Source organism: Coffea eugenioides, chromosome 10 (assembly GCF_003713205.1).
Source record: "Coffea eugenioides isolate CCC68of chromosome 10, Ceug_1.0, whole genome shotgun sequence".
NCBI classification, from domain to species: domain Eukaryota; kingdom Viridiplantae; phylum Streptophyta; class Magnoliopsida; order Gentianales; family Rubiaceae; genus Coffea; species Coffea eugenioides.
The window spans coordinates 10,824,073-10,840,851 of record NC_040044.1 but is presented as its reverse complement, the minus strand read 5'-3'; the positions used below and the strand labels follow the sequence as shown (position 1 = coordinate 10,840,851).

At 38.4% G+C, this 16,779-nt stretch overlaps 1 protein-coding gene and 1 non-coding gene across 2 annotated transcripts; one reads left to right on the top strand and one right to left on the bottom strand.

The window, feature by feature from the left end:
• Positions 1-10,713: 10,713 nt before the first annotated feature.
• On the bottom strand, positions 10,714-14,658 carry LOC113750416. Its single transcript, XM_027294392.1, has 3 exons — positions 14,529-14,658; positions 12,663-12,980; positions 10,714-12,512 (listed from the first exon to the last, which is right to left on the bottom strand). The coding sequence occupies exons 1-3, from the start codon at positions 14,656-14,658 to the stop codon at positions 10,714-10,716; spliced, it is 2,247 nt and encodes a 748-aa protein (XP_027150193.1).
• Positions 12,335-12,441, top strand: LOC113750925. The gene has a single exon (XR_003464695.1). It is a non-coding gene; the product is annotated as a small nucleolar RNA R71 (small nucleolar RNA).
• Positions 14,659-16,779: the final 2,121 nt, after the last annotated feature.

The following is a 16,779-nucleotide window of genomic DNA, read 5'->3' as shown; positions in this document are numbered from 1 at the left end:
TGACGTGTCAAAGGGGGTAAAATGGTCAAATGCATTGAATGAAATTCGACTATTTATTCAAAATTGAATGGACAACCCTAAAAATGAATTAAACTAATCAAATGAAGCGAATGGAATCAATTGATTTAGTGAAATGATGATTTATTCAAAATTGACCGAATTGCCCTAAAAATAGGTAAACTGGTCAAATGGATCGGATGATTTATTCAAAATGGACTAGATCACCCTAAAAGGGTAAATTGGTCAAATGAATTGAAATTGATGATTTATTCAAAATTGACCGAATTGTTCTAAAAATGAATGAATTGACCAAATAGATTGGATGAATTTGATCCAATGAATGGAAATGATGGTTTATTCAAAAATCGATGAAATTATCTCCCCTTTGGCAGTTTTACAAAATACATTGCGATGCATTAGCCTATGAGCCTCCTACAATCAAGATTTGGCCTCAATAAGTTTACCATCTCACAATGAGGAATTATTTGTAAATTTCTTCGAATTAATGTCCTTTAAGCAAGGGATTTTTACCAAATAAGTTAAAAATGGCCAAAGAATGATCGTTAGATGCTCACATTCTAATGTACCAAAGATCGCCCCAGGGTTATGGAAAGGATCGGATCCTACCTTACCTTGTGCACTCCCCCTTTGGATGGTACGAAAATATAAACGTGCAAGTCTCATTGGATTAAGTATCCGAGACACAAGGTGGCTTATTCCTAACACGGGATCCCCTAAATGGCATTCCCTTTCTATGGTTTATGCATGATGCCAGTTTATTAAAGCAGTAAAATGTGCAATTCGAAATGAAACGTGACCTAAGGAACCCTTTATTTGCCAGGGTAGGCCTAAAAATGGCATGGCATCAATTTACGAACGAAATATACCAAAATATCTTAAACGTGCAATAGCCTATCTACAAGGGTAGGTCCTAAAAGAAGGTCATGCCAGACCTCTTATTTGCTAGGGTTTGTGAATGCAATGGGGACACAAAACTAAGAAAAGTTAGTTCAGGCAGATAAATACATATAACACATTGTAGCAACGAAATCAATACAAAGAAATAAAGCAATAAAAGGGAGAAAGGGGTTGGACCCCTCCCCTCGTGAATAGTGTCCCTAATAAGGCAAGACAGACTCTACCCTAGGCAAGCTATCATGGATGCATGAGGTATTGGCTCACTAATGCATCTAGACTCGATAGGTTTTAGGTCCCCGAGCCTTCAGACTTGGAAACCAAGGGTCATCAATCCCAAGGTTCTTTGTCGGTGGCTCGAGCGATTCCCCAGACATTGCTACGCACACATTGTGTCACGGCTACATGTCATGAGTGAATCTATAGAAAATCCTCAACCTTCCACTAAAAGCTAAAGGCTATGAGCCCAAAGTTTAAAATGGAAGATTGAGTGACCCCTCGGATCAAGCTACGCACACATCGTGTCGCGATCGCAAGTCCAAATGAGTCGCCTAAAATCCTAGTAGGGTGGAGTGGCGTGACAAGCCACTAAAAGAAAAATAAAAGAGGGGTGAAAAATTAAAGCGTATGCACGTATGCTAGTGCTCGTTTGGAGGGGAGGGATCGAGAACCAAAGCGCGAGGCTCTAGGGTAATATCCCCCACCCAAATGCAATGCAAAGTGCGAGATAAAACAAGTACAACATACATCCAAGCAACCAATCATACATACGCAAGTGAGGGAATAGTTTGATATGCGCGCGAGACAAAAAGTCCTAAAAAGGAAAAATGCAACCCTAATATCCAAATGCTATGCATAAAAAGGGTAGAAAAAGGAAAAGAATAGCCAAATCAAATGCTTGGACCCACTTAGGAAGTCCCCAGTGGAGTCGCCAACTGTCGCGCCCCACTTTTTGATGGTGTGAAAGTAGTGTGTGGAATATGTGTGTGAATGTGTGTGAAAATGAAAATAAAAGGCCGTGGGACTTGAAAATGCGACGATTTGGCCAAACAGAGTTCAAAAAGGGTTTTTTGCATGGAAAATAGAGTCTCCACTTGGTATAGAGTTAGGGTGTACCAAGTCACCCAAAAAATGAATTTTTTGAAAAGCAAAGTAAACAAACCCTTTTTAAGAACTTTTAGGTCTACGTAACCAAAGAAAGGGATCGGGGGTCACATTTGATAAGGGAGAAGGCAAAGGCAAAGCCTAAGGCACTCCCTTACCCTAGCCAAAGCTAGTTGCGCGATTTAGCCCCACGTTTCCTAATTCTTCTACCCAAAATATGCGTTGCATGTTGGATATGACTAATGGATATGAAAAAGAAATGCAATCCTAAATCTAAAATGTCTCTTACGAGGCTTTTTGGTCCCAACCACATGAGTTGTGGTGGCCAATAAGGAAAGTCATCATAGAGGTCGCGAATGATGCAAATGAAGACTCAAATATAAGTGCAAGTGTGAAAATGTAAGAGGAATACAAAATAAAAATACAAATGTAAGTGCAAGTGTGCAAATGTAAGAAAAGTGCATGTGTGCCAATTGAGCAAATGAAGGTGTTTGTGTGCAAATGGATGAAAATACAATAGTAGATACATATAAGTGCAATTTGGTGCAATTTGTGAGGTAGAAAAACAAGTGACAAGAAAAAATGTGCAAACATGGCATGTGGATTGAGAAAAATATAAGTTGTGAGAAAATGTGGATAAAAGAGTGAGGAAGTGATATGATAAGAATGAAAGTGCATGAACCTGGGGGTATGCATCAAGTCGGGTACGGGAATGACTCCTAACTTCATGACTTTAATTTTCCCTTTGATTAGAAGGAAGAACTAGCGTGCTAAGGCTATTTTGTAGCCACACTCGCTCGTTTCCCTTATCGAAAGGGGACTCTCAAGGAAATGTACCATATAACTAGCATGAAGATGCAAGAACCTAAAATGAAGGGGAAAAGGGTTGGAGGAGCATGCCAAATGCTAGAAAACTAAGAAAAATGCATGAAATGTAGTGAAACATGCAAGTATGAACTAGCGAGAGAAATCCCTAAGGGTCTAGCGTTGGACTAGCCCATATCTATGAATTCCGACTAGCGTTGGACTAGTGGAAAACGGGACAATGAGCCACAACTAGCGTTGGACTAGTGTGGTGACGTGCATTCATCCATCATATTCATCTATGACTATAGAAAGCAAGTAGACATGCCAATCACATATAAACACATAGCACATAACACTTAGCATGCTCGACTAGATGCAAGAGCCTAATAAAGCAAATTAACACGTAGCAACAAAGGCAAGCAATCAAGCTAATGAACCTATGACATTTGCTAACTAAAACAAAAGGGGAAGGGGAAAAATGGACAAAAATGCTCTCCAAGCCCTATCTATTACAAGCAAAGAGGTGTACACATACCCCATAAATAAATAAAAGAATGACTTAACAAAAGCAAAAGTAAATAAAATAAATGAAATGAATTAAGGAAGAGCAAGGAAAGCCAAGTAGACATGCAATTCTCATTTAGCACGTTGGATCACATAGGGGAGAGACAAAAAAGATAAAGAAGTTATACCTTTCTTGAGTTGATGTCCTATTGAATTTACTTATTTACCCTCCAAAATAAAGAAAAAGGGTCAAGGCATCACTTTAATTAACAACTAATTACATGAAACAAAAAATTAAATACAAGAGTGAAAATTAAACTCGAAATGAAAATTAAATATGGAACAAACCATTCATGTGTAAGCAAACACGGTCCCAAATAAAGAGTTTCAAGAGTCTAAAATGGAGTACTAATAATGGTTTGAGGTGGAATCCATCACAATCAAATGCTAAAATCACAAAAGTAAAATGGACAATTGTTTATTAGCAAAAAGATTTAAATCAAATGGAAACTAAGGCTATAAATTCTTTCATTATTTCATCCTAAAAACTCCATTGAAATCTGTCGGCAATTCACATGAAAACATTTCAGGCGAACTATCATGTAAAAGGGACCCAATTGATTAGTCTTTCACTCTTATGGGCCATAGAAGCATTAAATGAAACTCAAAGGGTTAAAATGCAAATTACGAAACCTTTTGCATGCATGCAACGAAAGAAACATTCATCTGCAATTTTTCAACCATGTTTCCTGCAATTCTTGTGTTCATTCTAATGCCACTTTCCATCCAAACCAAGCTAATATTTTTAACCCAACATCAAAGCCTCGATTCCAAAACAACAAATTCACAAAAATCAACGTCCAAAACACACCAAGAGAGAAAAAGAGAAGCGTAGGAATGGGAGCATGCGACTTCCTGGAAAATTTTCTGCTGTTGCTTCCTTGAACAGCAAATGCATCAGTTTTTCTTACAAAACACGCACAGGCCATCTAAAAATGATGAAATGTGCGCTGCATATTGAACAAAAAGAAAACAACAACCAATGGACAATCACAGCATCCTAAATATGCATTTGTCTCTACCTCACTACAAGTGCAACCATAAAAAAACAGCAAAAGCAACGTGAGGACTTGCGACAAGCTGATATTCATTTTCCAGCAAGCATCGAATCATGATTCAAGTGTTTTTGAAGACTCAAACATGCAAACTTCACACAAAATCAATCACTGCCCCTTTCCCACACAAGATTAAACAGCAACTTAGGTGTAAAAACTCAGTGATCAGTCGCGGAGAAGAAAACAGTGAAGAAAATGCAGCAGCTTTTGCTTTGCTGCAAAATTTTGCAGCTTCAAACTCGCGTAGATGAAATGCCGAAACATTGTGTAAAACTTTTTGTTTTATCGACCTAACCCATACACCTCTCCCAAACATCAATTTTAGCAGTGAGGAAACAAAAGAAATGCAGCAAAGGGACCTGAGCTTGGAGCAGCTAATGTTTCAGCATTTACAGGGTAATGCTTACTGCTATAACAAGCCAGGAAACTGTCGGGAGACCACAAAACAGCAAGTGAATGATTCTCTGTTTCATTCACTTAGAAAATTGGAAACCAACATGATTGAAACAATCATCGACCCAATGATGAACTTCAATGCAAACAATCGTGAGCCAGGGGAATAAGAAAGACAGAAAAAATGGACATGCAAGTAATGAATAAAGAAGCGGGGAAGCACTTCAGCGAATGCAACTTTGGTTGTATGCATTCTGGGCATGACTCGCATCCATCAAAGAATCTCAGCATCCAACAGGTAGTCAAGAAAAGGCATGAAGCGAAAGGAACCCATGAAATGAAAGAAACAATCAAGACCAAACAGCGCATAAGAACCAATGAATGGTTCGCTGTCTTCTTTACCCAAAAGATCCAATCATGCGACTGGACAACAAGAAGATAGCTTGGGGTAAATGCATACATGGGTATACCCATTAAACTTCAGGTGAACCAACACTTCAAATGAAAACCTGAACCAGGATAAGCTAACAGAAGACGAGGGATCTGCCCAGAATTTTTTCAAAAGGCAAACCAAAATCCAGGCGACATGTTTATGGAAATCCAACTCAATAACGCAAAAAAAATGGAAGCTTTTCCCTCCTCAGTCAAAGAGAACTTCGGTAACACATGCCAATCATTAATCTAATATGAAAGACGGCAAAATGAAAGTAACCTATTCCCAAAGAAAAATCCTGAGTCTCTATCTCTAAAAAAAACCAACTTTAGATCGGTACATGATGAAAGCATAGAACAATCAAAGCTGCAAACTTTTGCGATTTTCTCTCGGCTAAGACACAATCATGCAAGTCCGATGCATTACCCAAATAAAGAAATCATCAACCGTATTAAATCTGGAACCAGTGAACAGCGAAAGAATGCAAACAACCGATTAAAGAAAACAGCTTTCAACAATACCTTGATCAAAGAACGGAACGTGGGCTGGTTCTTTCAGAAGAGGCTCGGAAGACTATTTCCAATGCTCGAGGGAATGTCGAATGATGCTGAATGAAGGTCCAGTTGATCCCCTCTGCAACTTCCAACCGAGGATCCTTCTTGCTTTCTCTATCTTCACGCCCTTTTGCCCTCACAAACTCTCTCGTGGTTTCTCTCACTTTTCTCTCAAACTCTCAGCCGCCACCCTCTTGTTTTCCTTTTTTCTTTCTCTTTTCACTCCAGACCTCTTTCTGTTTTCTTATCTCACGCCGACCAGCCCCCCCTTCGCCTCAGTTCCTTTCTTTTCCTTTTATACCGAATGGCTAGAACCCCAAAACCCTGATATCAATGGTCCTTTCTCAACCTCAGCTTCCCGCTTCTCATTTCACCCTTCGATCAACATTTGCCTAGAGCATTCTTAGCTCTTTTCGGATGAGAGCCAAGTGGATGATCAAACGGAACCCAAAAATGAAAGGAAACCTCCCATGACAAAGGACCATTTTATGCCGCTGCATGTGCGGCTATCTTCTTCTTTTTTTTTTTTTTTAAGAATAATGTAACACAATATAAATAACTAATTAAGAAAAATAACTAATGAAGAAAGATTGAATAAAATGAGCGGAATTAGGCATAAAAAGATAAAAATGAAATGTTAATTTTTCTTTCTTTTTCCTTCTCTTTTTTCCTTTTTTTTCTTTTTTTCTTAAATAGCCCAAAACCAGCAATCGGGTTTCCCCCTTTTTCATTTTTCATATTTTCCCCAAAAAAAAATATTGAATTTAAATCAAAACAACTAAAGCATAATTTTTGAATGCTTTTTCCTTTTTTTCCGAGAAATTCTATGCTAAAACTTAAAAATAAAATAATAAAATAAAAACTAAAAACTAAAAAAGTGAATAAACCTAGCACGACAAATAAAAACTAAAAAAATAAATAGTAAATGAAATTACACTAAAATTTGGTGTCTACACTTAACATGGAGAACTAAGATTAATAGTTGAACCAGTTCACACAAAAAATGTCAGAAAAATATTTACAATGCCTAGAAAAGTTAACCAAAAGAAATTGCAAGAGTCACAAAATCTCAAATATTTACCAGAGAGTCATCCTAAAATTTTACCATATCATACTTAACACATTATCATCTAAAACCGTAACAATAGTTAAATTTGAAAATCTAGCCATTGCTTATCAGGGCTAACCACAAAAATCCAAAAGGCATGGTAAATGTTTCTTTTTTTTTTTTTTTTTTGCAAAAGGAAAAGCAATAAGAAGGAAAAGCTAGACTACTCCCCCCACACCTAAAGTCTACATTGTCCTCAATGTAAGAATGAAAAGTTGAAGTCAAGTGAAGGGAGCAAAAAACTTCCCTGAATGAATAAAAACTGCAGCAAAACACCATGGTAGAGGAGGTGTCAGGGACTGGCAGCGTGGAGCCTCCGACGGTGGTGTGGTGTAGCGTTGCCTCAGATGGAAGCGGAAGTCTTCAATCCAAGCCTGTGTCCCCAGAGTGGACTAGAGTTGCTGTAAGGCGTGACCACGCCATATAAGGCAGAGTCTTCTGCCCAAACATTTCTATGGTGTTCAAGAGTATCACTTATAGGGCGTGGGCATGCCTTGTAAATCCAAGTCTCCTGCCCAACACCAAAAAAAAAAGGAAAAAAACACTGGCAAGGAAACAAAACAACCCAAAATCAACGAAAAATGAAAGAGAACTATAACAAAAAATGGAGGCCTTGGGTTGCCTCCCAAGAAGCGCCTTTCTTTAACGTCTTTGGCTAGACGACTCCACAGTGAGCAATTAGGCATAGATAGGATCTATCAAGTGTACCTCTTCCACAGTGCCAATGTCTGAAACATCAACAAACGGTTTTAAACGATGACCATTAACTGTAAAACTCTTATTAGTCTCTAAACTCTGGATTTCAACCACACCATTGGGAAAAACATTGACTACCACATATGGTCCAATCCAACGAGATTTTAACTTACCTGGCATGAATTTCAATCGTGAATTGAACAAGAGTACCTTTTGTCCTGGGGAAAAGTGTTTCGCACGCAATAGGCGGTCATGAAACTGCTTGGTACGCTCTTTGTACAAACGTGCATTGTCATATGCTTCAAGACGAATTTCCTCCAACTCCTGGAGTTGGAGCTTTCTCTCTTTGCCATCTCTATCCGCATGCAAATTGCATTGCTTGACTGCCCAGAATGCACGATGCTCAATAGCCACAGGTAAGTGACACATCTTACCAAACACCAACCTATACGGGGACATTCCAATGGGCGTTTTATATGCCGTTCGATATGCCCACAAAGCATCATCCAATCGCAAGCTCCAATCCTTACGATTGGGGTTAACCGTTTTCTCCAATATGCTCTTGATCTCTCGATTGGAGACTTCAACTTGCCCATTGGTCTGAGGATGATATGTTGTACTCACACGATGGTGCACTCCATATTTTCTCATGAGAGCTGCAATGGTACGATTGCAGAAATGGGTACCTTGATCACTGATGATGGCTTTCGGCACCCCGAACCTACTAAAAATGTGGGATTTGAGAAGTCCTACAACAACTTGAGAATCATTAGTCCGGGTAGCCTTTGCTTCTACCCATTTCGATACATAGTCAACTGCTAACAGAATATACAAAAATCCAAAAGAGCTAGGAAAAGGTCCCATAAAGTCCATACCCCAAACATCAAATACTTCACAAAATAACATAGGCACTTGAGGTATTTCATCCCTATGAGACAAACTTCCAAATTTTTGACATTTTTCACAACTTTTACAAAATGCATAAGCATCACGAAACAATGTTTCCCAATAAAAGCCACAATCAAGGATTTTTCTACCAGTTCTCTTAGGTCCAAAATGGCCACCACATGCATAATTATGACAATGAGCAAGGATAGAAGGAGTTTCACTTTCAGGTACACATCTACGAATAATTTGATCAGAGCCTATTTTTCACAGATATGGCTCGTCCCAAATATAGTATCGAGAATCATGGACTATCTTATCCCTCTTACTCTTACTCATGCCAATAGGATATTTATGACTGACCAAAAAGTTCACAATATCTGCATACCAAGGTTCCTTACCTTTGAGATAGAAAAAATGTTCATCAGGAAATACCTCAGATATGGGAACTGCTTCCTCTTCTCTTATCAACCTACTCAAATGGTCAGCTACTGAATTATCCACCTCACTCCTATCCTTGATCTCCCAGTCAAATTCTTGTAGCAAGAGCACCCAACGAATGAGTCTTGGCTTGGACTCCTTTTTTGACAGGAGATACTTCAAAGCTGCATGATCAGAGTAAACCGTTACTTTTGACCCCAATAGATATGATCTAAATTTCTCAAAAGCAAAAACAATAGCTAAAAGCTCCTTCTCCGTGGTGGTGTAGTTGCATTGAGATGGTGTCAATATTTTTGACGCATAGTATATCACGTGACTACACTTCCCACTCCGCTGTCCAAGCACAGCTCCTACGGCATACTGACTGGCGTCACACATGAGCTCAAAGGATAGCTTCCAGTCTGGGGGTTGGATGATTGGTGTCGTGGTCAACATACCCTTGAGTGTGTCAAAAGACAATTTGCAATCATCTCCAAAGTTGAATGGCACCTCCTTTTGAAGCAGGCGAGACAACGGTTGAGCAATTTTTGAAAAATCTTTTATGAAACGCCTGTAAAAACCTGCATGACCTAAAAAACTACGAATATCCTTGACATTAGTAGGGTAAGGTAGACTAGTGATCAAATCAATTTTAGCCTTATCTACCTCAATACCCCTTGATGAAACAACATGGCCCAAAACTATGCCTTCCTTAACTATGAAATGACATTTTTCATAATTAAGAACCAAGTTTGTTTCAATGCATCTTTTCAAAATCTTTGTTAAATGGTCTAGGCACTGATCAAAAGAATCACCGTATACTGTAAAATCATCCATGAAAATTTCAATGCAATTATCAATCATATCAGAGAAAATACTCATCATGCATCTTTGAAATATTCCAGGAGCATTACACAAACCAAAAGGCATACTGCGATATGCAAAAGTTCCAAAAGGGCAGGTAAAAGTGGTTTTATGTTGGTCCTCTTGAGCAACAATAATTTGATAATATCCAGAGTAACCATCTAAAAAGTAAAAGAAACACTTACCTGCCAACCTCTCAAGCATTTCATCAATAAATGGGAGTGGAAAGTGGTCTTTCCTAGTTGCGGCATTTAACTTCCTAAAGTCAATGCACATTCTCCACCCATTTTACAATCTCATTGGCACTAACTCATTCTTTTCATTTTTCACCAATGTGATTCCAGTCTTCTTGGGAACAACATGGACTGGACTTACACACTGGCTGTCAGAGATAGGAAAAATAATTCCTAATTCTAAGAGCTTGAGAATCTTTTTCATCACCACCTCCTTCATTGCGGGATTGAGCTTGCGTTGATGCTCTCTCATGGGTTTTGCGTCCAACTCCAAAAGGATGTGATGCATGCAAATGGATGGATTGATGCCTTTGATGTCTGCTAACGTCCATCCAATTGCTGGTTTAAATTCCCGTAAGATCCGTAAGAGCCTCTCTTCTTGCAACGCAGTTAAATCATTGGCAATGATTACAGGCAAAGTCTTGTTATCTCCCAAGTAAGCATATTTCAAATGCTCGGGCAGTTCCTTCAATTCCACATTAGGCGCCTGTTGAACAGAAGGTAGAATTCTTTCATTAGAGGTGGGTAATGGTAGAAAAGAATTTTCAAACCTGCATGGAAGCGGATGTAGTGAATGTAAGGACATGATAGCTTCTTTGACTTCCTCCTCCTCCATGTCGTCCACTTCCAAATTGGTCTTGCCTTGTTGTAAGACAAAGTCCAACTTGTCCCCCATGAAATTCTATTCAAAATTCTTTTGCACAATGTTGTTAGTCATGCCAACAAAATTTACAGACTCAGTATCCACAGGATGCTTCATTGCATCAAAAATATTGAAAGTGACCTTGTCTCCATCAAATTCCACAGATAAAGTTCCTTCATGTACATCTATTTTAGTCCTTGTTGTACTCATGAAGGGTCTACCCAAAAGAATCACTGCTGAATTAGTAGAGTATTCATCATTCATATCAACAATGTAAAAATCCACAGGAAAAATGAATTCATTGACCTTTACTAGAACATCTTCAACTAGGCCCTCAGGGTAGACATTAGACCTATCTGCTAGTCGAATGATTACCCTAGTTTCTTTGAGGGGTCCTAAATTCAAAACTTTAAAAATTGAAAGAGGCATGACATTTATTGAAGCACCTAAGTCAAGCATGCTTTTTTCAATTCTTTGATTGCCAATTATGCATGGTATAGTAAACATACCTGGATCTTTGCATTTCTGGGGCAACTTCCTTTGAAACATCGCTGAGACATTCTCCCCCACCTTCACCTTGTCATCCAGACTCAACTTATTGCGATTAGTGCATAAGCCCTTCAAAAATTTAGCATATTTTGGCAATTGCCTAATAGCATCCAGCAGAGGAATATTGATATCCACTTTCCTGAAGGTGTCCAAAATCTCTTTCTCAGATTCTTCCTTTTTAGCTTTTGTAAACCTGCTAGGAAAAGAAGGAGGAATGTCAACTTTCTTTGAGATTTCAGAGGATTGTTTCTCTTCTTCCTCTTCCACCTTCCTGGGCACTTCTTCTTCTCTGGCGTGGGCACGCCTAGGAGACTGTACCTCCTTGCCACTCCGTAATTGCATTGCACTGGCATTCTCCTTGGGATTAGGAATTACTTGAGATGGTAATTTCCCTCTATTGCTATTTTCCAGGTTGCTCATGGAAGTTGCCAATTGGGACATTTGTGCTTCCAAATTCCTAATGCTAGCACGAGTCTCTTGTTGAAATCTGTGAGATTCCTGTTGAGATCTTTGAGCCTCTTGCTGTAATTGACTCGTGCTTTGGGCCAGTGACTTCACCATATCTTCAAGAGACATGTTTGAATTGGAAGTGGATGGTTGTTGCACTGGTGGCCGTGGTTGTAAATGTTGTTGAAAATCAGGGGGTTTTGAAGCATAGCTAAAATTAGGATGATTTCGCCACCCTAGGTTGTAATTGGGTGCAAAAGGATCATTTCTTCGTGGAGGTGGTCCAGAAAAATCTCCCACTATGTTGGCTTGTTCAGGTGAATCCTCCTGGAGAGTTGGGCACATGTCAGTCATGTGTCCGGGAGCAGTACAGATATCACAAGTTTTCACAGATTGTAATTGCCCCCTTGCCATTTGATGCACCAGAGAGGTAAGCTCAGATAGTTTACCCTCTAAGTCAGAGTGATTCACTTCATTGACCCTTCTTATTGCTCCATCAGCTCTCACTCCAAATTGTTGGGAATTTTCAGCCATGGTGGAGATCAATAACGTGGCTTCGTCTGTGGTCTTGTTCACCAGAGCGCCGCCACTGGCTGCATCTAACATGCTCCTATCCATGGGTGATAATCCCTCGTAGAAATATTGTATTAAGAGCTGGTCCGGGATTTGATGATGTGGGCAACTGGCACACAGTTGTTTAAAGCTCTCCCAGTACTCATATAGAGTTTCCCCATTCGCCTGCCTAACTCCACATATTTCTTTCCTTATATTGGCGGCTCTAGAGGCAGGGAAAAATTTCTCCAGGAATCTTCTCTTCAATTCTTCCCACGTAGTGATGGATCCTGATGGCAGGTAAAATAATCAATCTTTAGCCTTATCTGTCAAAGAAAAAGGGAAGGCTCTTAATTTGATGTGGTCCTCAGTGACTCCTTGAGGTCTCATTGTGGAACACACCACATGAAATTCTTTCAAGTGTTTATGTGGGTCTTCACCTGCGATACCACGAAAAGTAGGAAGTAAGTGAATAAGACCAGACTTAAGCTCAAATGCCTCTTCCGTGTTAGGAAATGTAATGCATAATGGTTGTTGGTTCACGTTAGGGGTTGCCAACTCCCTCAAAGTTTTTGGGGCTGCCATTGCTACTCGGGGGATATGCACTTCTTCTTCTTCAGATTCACTTGATGAATCACTGGGAACAAACTCTTGCTCAGATTCTGAAGGTGACGTTGAATCTTGTTGCCTACGCAACTTTGCCTCCTTGGTCAACCTTCTTGCAGTCTTCTCGATCTCTGGATCAAATTCTAATTCTCCTGTACGAGAAGATCGTAAAATAAAAAAAATAAATAAAAATAAAAACTAAAACCTGTGCAATAAGTCACTTAAAACACCAGTTCCCCGGCAACGGCGCCAAAATTTGGTGGGTGTCAAACCACCAAAAATACAGTTAAAAATAACAGCCTAATTGCCAACCAACACAATCTCAAATTTAATTTGTAAACATGGCAAGTAGGGTCGTCTCCTCAGGGAACTGGTAGGCAAATCACACAGGAAAATTGGGGGGGGGGGGAATTTTAGCAATAGTATCAACTAATTAAAAAGGAATAAAAACTGAAATTCAAAGTTGAGTAAGATAGCGGGAACCAAATTACACAAATAACAATTAATTAAAACAACCTAGTCAAGGAATTAATCTTGGGATCCAAGCACACAACTGATCACAGATACAAGGGACAATTCATATACTCACGAATAAACTGGTTATAGTGGTCAAGCGACGCGCCCAACCACCAATCTTTCCTTAATTTTATGGTAGCCACGAGACGCTCATAAACTACCCTCTTGTGACTAAACAACCCCAGAAACGCTCACAAGATTTAATGTAGCCACAGCATTAGGAATTAGAAAGACCCAATTCTAGATGACAAACTCACATGCGAATTTATCTAGGCTAGATTAATTATCCCCACGATCCAAATTAGACCGCTTGCGAGGCGGTGAAATTGTCTCGTTTGCCACTAATCAAGATGCTTAAAGGCGACGCGCCAACATCCTAATTGGCTATCAATTATTTAGACAATCGAATAACATGCCTAATTATCCAATAAATCTAAACAATAATAACTCAGGAAAAAAATAGAGAATAATCAAATACCCATGAACATATAAATTAAAAATAAGCAATTAAAACGATTTCACAGTTATGGTGCCCCGATCCGTGATTAATTCCTTAACTAGATAGACGATCTAGCCTTGCCGCATAATGATTATGCGATTCCAAGTTTCAAAGTAATTTTGTCTATGAAGAAATAAAAGAGTGCGGCGGCTAGTCTAAAACTTGCGTGGAGAAGTAAAAGGCCAAAGACGAAAAGATAATCCTAGTCTATTGGAAATCCTCCTATTTGTAGTGCTGCCGCCGTCCTTTTTGCTCGCCGAAGGAAGAGATTGTTTCTCAAACAAATTGCTTCCTTTATCTTCTCATTGGATTGTTGCCAAAAGTCATCTTTGAATTCTATTTCCTAATCCCACGCAGGTTTAGACTTTGTCCCTAAAGAATAGCAAAAGCTCCAGGGATAGGACCCACAATCCGGCTTTTTCACGCAGCTCTACCTTGTCTGGCGTGGGCACGCCAGAGAATGCCTAGTCTTCTGGAATTTGCCTCTTCTTGTCACTTTTAACACCAATTGCCTGTAGTTAACACAAATACCAATTATGAGCAGAAATCCAATACTTTGCATAATAAACTGCCAAAATTAAGACCAAATAACCACAAATAAAATGCATAATTATATCCCTATCATCGAGTTGCACCAGCAGCAAGGGCATCGACATGAAGAAAGTACTACGGCTGCTTCCTATACGGTCTACTTGTATAACGTACACAATTGCCTGGGCAAAAGCTCGCACATTATTCACCAAGCAAGTAACTACTGTGGACAAATCAATAGGGCATAGCGTCCAACTCCCATCGGCTTCAATAAGGATGTTCATTCCAATCTCAAACAGTGTGCTTCACTCCCATATATGATCGAGCTTTCATACCAATTTCAAAAATTGTGACAAGAAATCTTTCAGGAGTAAAAAATTTTCAAAGAATAAAATCGGGATGGTGATATCCATCTTGAACATGGTTATTGCAGCTCTAGTTGAGAAAAGAAGACTTGAAATTGCTCGAAATTATGGTCTCATTGGTGTCCCAAATGCAAAGGTTCCTATGAGCTTTTGGTGGCTGGTTCCTCAGAATGCTTTTTCTTCACTAGCATATGCGTTCACCCAAATGGGATTGCAGGGGTCTTTCTATGATCAGGTGCCTACTGAATTTAGAAGTCTGAGGCCCTCTCTATCATATGGTGCAGTAGGCGTGGGGAATTTCCTGAGCAGTTTTCTCATTTATCTTATTGATAAAACTACAAGTCGATTTTGCACAAATAGGTAGTTCTCTGATAACTTGAACCTGGCACATCTTGATTACTTCTATTAGTTTCTAGCTGGACTTGGAGCTATCAGTTTAATTTTCTTTTGCCGCTTTGCAAGATCTTGTTCGAGAAAAATGATATTTTAAAGACTTCTCAAGCATATTTTCTTGAGAGAATGTGGATGTTATGATTCTATTAATTAGCACTACTGTATCCCGAGATTGAAATAGCATAGGAAAATTTCACTGTTTTAATTCTTTTTAGTTCTGATCTCCCAACAATATTTTTTCTCTTTGTTGATTGCTCTACTCTGTATTCTGCAAAGAGAGAAATATAATTTTGATCCCTAATATTTGACACTAGTGCGGTTTTAATGGTTAAAGTTTTGGCAAATACAAATTTAGTCCTCAATATTGGTACGTTTACTATTTTAGTCATTATGTTTCGGTAAAAGTAAATCTACTCCCCAATGTTTCCAATTTGACACAAATTTAGGATAATTAACAGATTTTTCCAATTAGTGATATTATATATAGTCATGTTCAACTCACATGTTCATTAAATTAATTATACATATAAAAAATGCAAATGTAGTCACTAACTTTAAACAATAAGAACAATTCACATAACAGCATGTGTGTAACTAATTAACCAAGAAAACAAAAAAAAATTTTAAACTATATCTAGAAACCGAGTGTTAGAGTTTTTTACTTGGCGTCAGTAAAGATAGAGAGAGAAAATGAGTTTTAAATCAATGAACCGAGTACTTCGATTGGTTTCAATTTTGTAGTTTAACAAAAAAAAATTTACAAATTAATTAGTTACGCATGTGTTGGCATGTGAGTTATTAGTCTTTAATTTTGATGTTTAAAGTTAGTCGCTATTTTGCTTCTTTATTTTTAAATTCAATTTAATGAATACATGACTATACGTGACTAAATTTTGTTAGCAATTGGAAAAAAATTTCAATTATCGTAAATCTACTTTAAATTGGATACATTGGAGATCAGATTTGTTCTTATTGAAATATTTGCTGAAACTTTAAGAACTAAAATAGTACAGGTGCTAAATATTGGAAACTAAAATTGTATTTTTTCGTTGTATAATAATACAATTAGATTAAACACCTTCACCAAAGTTGGTGGTAATTCTAGTGATCCAGAATTGAATGCGGGGCAAGGGATTCATCTTACATGGTTGTGGAGTGTATAGGCTGAAGAAATCCAGGTTTAATGCTTAAATTACGGTTAATTATATTCAGACCTTCTGAGGTTTTGCCAAAGTACCGTTGGATATTCTGAGATGTGAGAAAGGTAACGTTTATCCCTTCATGTTATAATTGTATGCTTAGTTAGGTAACAAAGATGAGAAAAGAATCTCACACTTCACTTAGTTCCTTTATTGCAAAATGTAAATCTGATAAAAGGGTTTAAGATCGCTAAATTGCCATTATCTCTATCTTTGAAATGCGTTTCATTTAGGACTAATCTCAAAATCCTCCGCTCGAAGTTTATTATAATTTCACCTAATTCCCCTCAAATTTTTAAGATGACGCTTGCTTCCCTTGTTTGTCCAACGATAGTGACAATTGCACCCATGTAATACAAAAAAAGGAAAATAAAAATGTTACGGACTACTCTTAGTCGCTAATTTATTTAAATTTATCGTTATTTCATTTCCTTATCCCTATAAATTA